General features: G+C 34.1%; 1 protein-coding gene across 17 annotated transcripts in view; it reads left to right on the forward strand.

The window, feature by feature from the left end:
* LOC143253043 (ras-like GTP-binding protein Rho1) overlaps positions 1–8670 on the forward strand; it is a 59504-nt gene extending 50834 nt beyond the window's left edge. For all 17 annotated transcript variants that reach the window (XM_076506140.1, XM_076506134.1, XM_076506133.1 and 14 more), the window contains one exon: positions 7891–8670. In XM_076506140.1, coding sequence (XP_076362255.1) covers positions 7891–7929 — 39 coding nt within the window. In that variant the 3' untranslated portion in view covers positions 7930–8670. The remainder of the gene's footprint in view (positions 1–7890) is intronic.
* Positions 8671–8928: the final 258 nt, after the last annotated feature.

Genomic DNA, 8928 nt, shown 5'->3' on the forward strand with positions numbered 1-8928 from the left:
TGGGGACTTGTGAAGGAGAAGAGAGGATTCTGGTGGTTGAGGAGTCCAACCCTAATGTGCCATTATGGCCTTGAATTCCTGTAGATGGGCAGCCTTTGAGTTGACCCTCCATGGTCAAATGGCTGGTCCACTTGGGCAAGGTCAGCCAAGTACTACTGTTGGATGTTCTCAACAGGTGTTGTAGACATTGTATCTGATGCTAATGTTTGGGTATAGTGCTTTAGGAACCACGGCATTGCTGCAGTGTCCTTGTTTGGCATTGTAGTGCATCCCCTCTTAGGGCTTCATGGTGAGTAAGGCCAGTGGGTGCCAAAATATTCCTTTTTTTTTTATTATAGATCCTCCAAAAACTTAAATAAAATAGTGAAAAACAGTCCACAGGTAAATGACCATGTTGTGAAGAATCTGAGCAGCAACCTTTAACATCTGTAACACCTATATCTCATTTTCTTATACTACATTCTCCTTCATACAAACCTTCAGGGTAAATGTCTCCCATTTTCATTCAGAAGGGACTAGAGGAACTTGCTGGCTCTCCTAAGTCAGTAAAGAAGCTTCAATCTGGTGATATATTGGTGGAAACATCCACTCCTAAGTACAGTGAACTCTTGCATTTGAAGGCCATTGAGTATATACCCATTGAGGTTACTCCCCATGCTACTTATAATTTGTCATAAGAAGTGGTTGTGGAGAGGGATTTGAAGAACATCCACTAGTTGGAGATCCTCACTGGTTTTTCTACCCAAGGAGTTTCTGCAGTGAGGTGTATCTCCATTTGCAAAGATGTAATTAAATGCCAACCAATGTCCTAATTTTGACCACGTTTACATCACCACGTCCACCTTCCATCATAAAGGCATGTTATATTAATTGCAAGGTAGTCATAAATTCCAAACCCTCTAAGATGTTTCAAATGTTAGCTGTTTAGTCACCCGAAGACATCATGTTATGGTTCCTTGATATGTGCTCATTGTGTTGTCAAGGGCCACGATGCCTATGAGTGTGAAACAGTTCCTCATTGGATTAATTGTAAAGGCTCTCACCCATCCAATTTTTGTTCTTACCCTAAATGGGTGGAAGAAAGACGTACAGCATTTGAAAATTATTTTAAGCATTTCTTACCCTGAGGTTCAAAAGTTACTTTCCACCACTTCATGTCTAATGTATGCTGCTGCACTTCATTCCACTGCAACAGTGGGAGTACAGATGGATTTCTCTGTGCCTCTGAAATAATCATTCTCAAACCATATGAAAAGTCTTTTGACCTCCATGGTTAAGAAAGTTGATGAATCAACTTCAGCACCCATCTCTGTTCTTACCATTCATTTCAGCAATCCCCCAGATCCATTTCTTTTGTTTCTGGGTATGGGCATTTCCTTGGGTATGTCTTCTCTAGCCCCAGGATACAAAACAATCATTTTTTCACATCTTCAGTTGCTGGAATCTTCTTCCAATGACAGACCTGCCCATTCAACCCAGGGCAGGTATGGGTATGGGCATTTCCTTGGGTATGTCTTCTCTAGCCCCAGGATACAAAACAATCATTTTTTCACATCTTCAGTTGCTGGAATCTTCTTCCAATGACAGAGACCTGCCCATTCAACCCAGGGCAGGATACATGGAGGTTGATAGACCTCACTTTAATAAAGACAGTAAAGAAAAAGACATGGTGGAAAACAGAAGGGATCTCCATCCAATTGACCTATAACTGAATAGAAATAGCCACCTTGGTACAATGGAACTAACAAGGTTTATGTTCTATTCTGGATGACATCAAAGCACTGGTTTATTTTTACCATCTTGTACGTCTTTTCTTACAGGAAACATTTCTGAAACCTGCTGATACAGTCACCTTTCAACAGTTTTCTTTGTACAGAAATGACAAGTTGTGTGATGGATGAGTGCATGGAAGGGTGACACTGTTTGTCGATCAGCATGTGCCCACCCTATCTTTGCCACTTGTCACACTCTTGGAGGCCATAGCCATCCATGTTTCTTCGGGTCATACCATCACTGTTTGCTCTCTCTACTTGTCTCCTGGAGAGACCTATGATCAATCAGACTTTGATGCTCTAATTAAACAGTTGCTGTCTCTCTCTTTAATCATAGGGGACTTTAATGAACATAATCCCCTCTTGGGAGGTGTCACTCCATGGAGTGTATGCTCTCAGATTACAACCTTTCTCTCAATGCTGGTTCTTATACTTATTTTCATGCTCCTAGTCAGTCTTTTATTGCTATTGATCTCTCAATTTTCTCCCCTTCACTATACTCCCAGTTTTCATGGAGGGTTGAGAGTAACCCAAGAGGCAGTGATCATTATCCTATTATTTTGAGAGAGAGACTGGCCATGGTCGATGCCAACTGACCCGTATACCCTGGTGGAAGCTGGATCAAACAAGCGTGATTCTCTTTCACTGTTCTTATGGAACTTGATCCTGCCATTGTTTGTAAGCCACCGATAGACGACTGTGTAGCAGCAGTGACTGACTGTGTTATCCAGGCAGCTGCTTGATGTATTCCTAAAACTTTGATACATTTTCCATGATATCCTCATTCGTGATGGAATCCTGCCTGCTACATGGCACGGAAGGTTCAAAAACGGGCCTGGGATATCTTTCTGAACACCATGTTAGTGACGTTGTACTTCCAATGGTTCCTGAGATAAAGTTCTTGGGGCTTAACTTTAACCATAAACTGACCTTTATACCACACATAAAACAGCTTTGAGTTAAATGTACAAGAGCACTGAACATCTTCCGTGTCCTCTCTTCTACTACTTGGGGAGCAGATTGATGGTCTGTGCGAAAGATATATTGTGATGTTATTCGATCAAAACTGGTCTATGGCTCTGCCAGGATTTCAGTCTTGAAGATGCTAGATCCCGTTCATCATCAAGGACTTTGGCTTTGCACCGGGGCTTTATGCACTTTGCCAATCCAGAGCTTGTACACAGAGTCTCATGAACCACCTCTATACCTTCACCATTTGCAACTGTTTTTACTTTATGCTTTGAAACTTTGATACTTACCTCATCATCCCACCTGGTTTTTCTTCCTCAGTGGGCCATGCTTTTTCAGAACAGATGATCTGTCATTGTTCCTTTTGGCCTTTGTATCCAGGTGCAGTTGGATGAATTGGGTCTGTCCTTGGATAACATTGCTGTATCCACTGAACAGCCCATCCAACCATGTCTTATTATCATCCCCAAATGTGAAATTTCTTTGAGTTACCTGAATAAGATAGATACTCCCGATTAGAAGAACCACCTTCTGTTTCCCAAGCATCTTTCAAACCATCCTTCCATTCCCATTTATACGGATGGTTCGAAATCAGGTAGCTCGGAAGGCTCTGCCATGGTTTGGTGGTTGCATGCAGAATCCTTTCTACACCTTCTGTGTTCACTGCTGAACTGTATGCCATTTCTGTTTCTATGGATCACATAGAAGCTAAGCAGTACTCAAACTGCACTATTTATACTGACTCTCTTAGTTCTCTACTGGCCCTGGAATCACTCCAGATTAGTTTCCACCTTGTTCTTCCTGATATTCTAATCTGATTGGCCCAATTCTCTTTAACATATACTTCTATTCAGTTCTTCTGGATCCCAGGCTATGTTGGTATTCATGGAATGAGTTCTCCGACAACGCAGCTAAGTCTGTCTGCTCTGGTGCTATCATTTCTGCACCTGTTCCATACATGACTGTAGTCCTATATTCAAGGCTCAGCTCCATGCCAGTTGGCAGTGGACTTGGATTGAGCAATGTGAAAACAAGATTTTCCAGATAAAATTTCTGTTGGTCTTTGGCCATTTTGTTTTTGTAAGGATCAGAAGGAAGAAGTTGTCCTAACTAGACTACACATTGGTCATTTTTTGTTTGTTTTTTTAATCTGGGACGGATGCACCACTGTGTGGTCTGTTTGACACTTGGGTCACAATACTTCACATTTTACTGTCATGCTGTCATTACAACTCTCAACGATGGCATCATTTTAAACATGTTTTGTCCCAAGGTTTATCCCTGATGTTGGACAGTGTCATTGGTGAGGGTGACACTTGTCCATCTTACAAATGTTTTTAATTCATAAATTAGACTTTGTTTTTTAAACATGATTCCTTTTCACAAATTAAAGTAAAATTAGTTGATAAGAAATTAGAAAATGGCCATGATGTCAAATAACTGAAAACCAGGACTGGAAAGGCCAACTTCTGGTGACTAATGCTAATGTTTGAACTTACCCATTAATCATTCTGGTGCATTATAGTAATTAAAATTATGCAACAGAAAGTCTTTAAAAACTTGTATTACTTTCTCTCCTAGTGCTGTAAACTAGATTTAAAAATTGGATTTAATGCTGTTTAGGTTTTTAACTCAAAAATTAAACTTTGTTTTGTTTTAACTTTATTCTTTTTTACAAATTTTAACAATTTTACTTTGTTTAATTTTTTATCAGTTCTGCATAAATAGCTTAGTTGCTTTGCACCATAAAATGCCAACCGACCAACATACCTCAGTATGTGTTATTCACATGATATACAAAACTCCAATGAGATTTTTCAATGATGTAAGTGCTGTCTACAAGAAAATGAGATTTTTATTAGCATGAAATGACCACATTTGATTTATATAGCTGTACAAAAATCACTGTTTAGGAGATAAAACCAATCAAAGGCTAGAATTAGAATCAGAAGTCAAACATTGTGATAAGAGAAATTGGAAGAGGGTGCTCTTCACTGATGAAATTTAACTTCAACGTATTTTAGAATGATAATCAATAGTTGATTTAATGACAGAGAGTAGAATGTTATTCATAGTGAAGTGTGCTGAGTGGAACAATGAAGGTGTGGGATGCATCCCCTCAAGTGGTCAGGAACACAACCTATTGGGCAGGGATTATCTTTCTACCAAGGCTGTTTCCAAGCATGCAAATACATTTATTTTTTTAAATTGTTTATTATGTGAGGCTTGCAAGTTGTCTAAATTGTTGCTGTGTTGATCTCACCTGATCAGATATTTACAAATGTTCTGTCTTGTAATTTCTAAGTTGTTGAATACTGAAAGAATTATATCATCAGTTGATATTATTTATATGTATATATGTGAGTGTGGCAGTGACTATTGCTTAGCAGTTATTTGGCTGTTCATTCAGTAAATGTTTTTTTTTAATAAAATGGCATGAAAATGTACAAAATACTGGCTGGGAAAGATCATTGAACAAGTAATATTAGATAATAAGAAAAGTTATAACTCTTATAAAAGAAAGTTTGGTTTCCTGTCTTTGGGATATAAAATTATAAGAGCCAGAACAATAAGACAAATACAAATTACTGCTTCGTCTTTACAAAGCTTTGTTTGCTTTCTGATTACTTTTTCTTAACACTTTATATAAACAAAGTAACCTAAGGACTGTGTTAAATCATTACCATCAAATTAAAATGCCTTTTAATTAAGTTTGAATTGTTTGTTTTGAGTATACAATTCATTATTAAGAATTTCATTGATTAGAAAAAAGCTGAAGATTCAAAGATACATTGTTTGAATTATACATTATATTAAGGTTGATGGATCATAAAATGTAGAAAGTGGTTTTAGGTAGTTACCCTGTAATAGCTTTTTTTTTACTCTTATCTACATATTTCTCTCTCAGAAAAACATGGTGTGACATAAGTGTTTAAAAGAATTATCAGCTGAGTATTGTTTATTCCTCTAAAATTATTTAAACTTCACCATAACCATTAATTACAAGATACACATTTAAGATTTTGAATATTTGAGAAAATGTAACTTTGTGTGAGTATAAAAAAGCAAATGTATGTTTTTTGTAAAATGTAAAAAACATTTGACACAAACTCATCTTCATATGGCTGACAATATCAAAGGATTTAATGTTTACAACTGTAAGAATTAATATTTTTATCATTATTCTCAGATACTTTAACTACAAATTGATATTAAGTTAACCTTATCTTTTAATTATGGATTGGGTGGAATCCACCAAGCTAATAACTACAAAAGTATCCATGAGAGTAATTATACTATGACTTTTGACAGTCTGTGCATATGTTTACAAAATTTTGCCTATTATTGGTAAACATTACAAGGCTTTCTAACACAGAATATAAGGTTTCTGAATTAAGTATTAAGATATTTTAATTAAAGATTTTCTCAAACTTTATTCAAGAATGTTGACTATGCAACATGCATGTAATTTTCATTTTAAGATAAGAAATACTTCTATCCATCAGATAACTAAAATATTTTTCAAGGAAAATTATTTTATCTGTTATTTCAACTATAGAATTGGAATCTTTATACATGTTTGATAGAGTTGACCAATCTCATAATTGCCATAAAAAAGGGAAATATATATTATGCTTTTTTATTTCTGGAATGATCACTGATTATAATTCAAAAACACAAATGTTTGATCTAAATAGCTTAAATATCTTAACATTATACATTTGTGTGTGTTTATTATTTTGACCTTTCAGCTATTGTTGAGTGATTTAATAGAAGTTACAATGATGTTGTTACTGTATCCGAGAATACAAAACTAACCTGTATTCTTTACAAAGTGATCTGTTGTGGCTGTATTTTAGTGGAGTAGTTGCATCTTATTTATACATTATATATGTTCATACATTACTACTATTTACAAACAAGTTTTTATTATTATTTTTTAAACATAGAACAGTTAATAAAAAAAATACAGAAAACAATTTTAATATAGTTATGACCTTTGTACTTGGTTTCAGTTTTGTTGGTTGCTAAGCCTTAAGAAATTTTGCACATCAAGAATGTAAAACAAAATGTTTAAGTTTTATATATTCATTTAAATAACAAAATCATAAATTACTGTATCAGTATCATAGAATTCCATTGTGATTTATAAAGTTTAGAAACCAAACTGTATTTGGGTTAAAAAAAATGAATTTTTGAAAAGGCTAAAGACTCAACTTATCTGTATGAAGATTTGTCTCAAAAGAAAAAGATGATGATGTTATATTTTAAAATGGCTGGAAAAACCACTTGTGGAACATTCTTTGCTTTTGATTGGTTATTCACATGTCATATAGAAATAACTATATTAGTGACTGTTTCCAAAATTTGAAGGAAGCAAGTTGTGCCCTTATGTTTGATTCAGTTTGTTAGTGATCTCATTATATAGAAAAAAGGCTTATTTTATGTTCTAGCTTTTATGTATTGGTGATTTGAATTCTTAATTCTTACAAAACTACAGACTTAGTATTTTGACATTACAAACATCTAATTTGAACCAGTGCTGCATTCACCATAATGTGATACACAAAAATCAATGTTTAGGTTTGTGATTTTTAATATTTATTTTGGAATTAAGAAACTAAATTTATAATATGGATATGAATTACAATCTGCAGGTTGATACCAAACTTAATGACACAAGTTCTCAAAATAGTAGTTCAATAAAATTTTGTGTATGAGCCAACAAATGTGAAGTCTTTTGACATGATCTGTTGCAATAGGGTTAATGCATAATCTTACAGCATTGTTGTGGTAATGTTGGTAAATCACCTACACAGTCCAACTTTAACTTAATTTTTCTAATTTTCTTTTTTCAAGTTGTTACATTATTCAAATTTTGGTTATATTACAATATTTTATATTGTGTCCATGGAAAGGTTAATTTTTAAATCTTTAAAAGGAAATTATTTCTTCAATTTTGTTTCATTATACTTTATCCTAATGTTGTAACTGGATTTATCATATCACATTATAAAAAGTTATTGCTGTGTATGCATGTATAGTAATTACATTTACAAACATAGTTTTTACAAAAATTTTCTTCATTGAATTCCAATTTTAACTTATGATAGGAACACTAAACTGCAAGTTAAAATTATTTTTGCAGGTGAGAAGGAAAAAAAGAACAAAATGTGTGCTTTTGTGAATATTGCCTAGTAACCAACCATGCTCAGTTGTCTATGGCTGCTTCCATCAGAAAAGTAAACCTCCACTTGCAGAATCTGCTACGATATCCCAACTTTAAAATCGGTACATTTTTTTTCATCTTAAGTTGAATGTTTTAAAACTGTTGCAATTAACTTTTGGTTTTGTAAAAAAAAATGTAAACTTTGTATCAAAATTTTGATTTTTATTTGACAGAGGATATATATATATGTAGATGTTATATCAGTGCATATCAGGAAGGTCAGTTCTATTTGATAAACTTGTTCATCCTGCATGGTTGTGGGGGTGCATCATTTGGTTAGGTCTTGTTATACAGTGTCTGTTGTGTGCTTGTTGTTCTTGTTTACTTGACCATGTAGTGTAATTTGGGTGGGTAAGTTCACATGCCTAACCATTTGTCTGTCCATTTGTTGATCTTATTCAGCTAAAGGTTTTCAAAAATAGAGTAAGAGTTTAAATGAAATTTTTCTTGTGCATACATTTTATAGAAAAATTTATAATAAAGTCTTCTTGATATAGATATGTCAAGATAATTGTATTTCCATTTACTGGTATTCTTCAAGTAATTTGCTTTATGTATACACAATACATAAACTAGAGGTAATAAGTAAATTTCTTCTTGAAGATACAATATTGATGTTTACTCTCAATTTCAATATTTCTAAACTGTCTACTTTTTCTGTATTTTTGGTGTTCAAATAAAGCTTTCATTATAGAAAAAGTAATGGTTATATGTAGAATATTATTGTCCAAACAAATGTTCATATAGTTGCAGACAACATTCAGTGCTTCCCTTGTTGGAATGATGCTGTGCTTAAACCTTTTTCATCTTTATACTCACATTATATTCATATGGTTTTTGTAACTGCAACATCAAAGGCTTCCATTTAAACTAATTTAGTTGGCATAGTACTATTTTCAAAGTTATTTTAGGTACCATGTTCAAGGCTTCCTTTCTTATTACAGGACTGTATATAAA

The sequence above is a fragment of the Tachypleus tridentatus genome, chromosome 6 (assembly GCF_004210375.1).
Source record: "Tachypleus tridentatus isolate NWPU-2018 chromosome 6, ASM421037v1, whole genome shotgun sequence".
Lineage (NCBI taxonomy): Eukaryota > Metazoa > Arthropoda > Merostomata > Xiphosura > Limulidae > Tachypleus > Tachypleus tridentatus.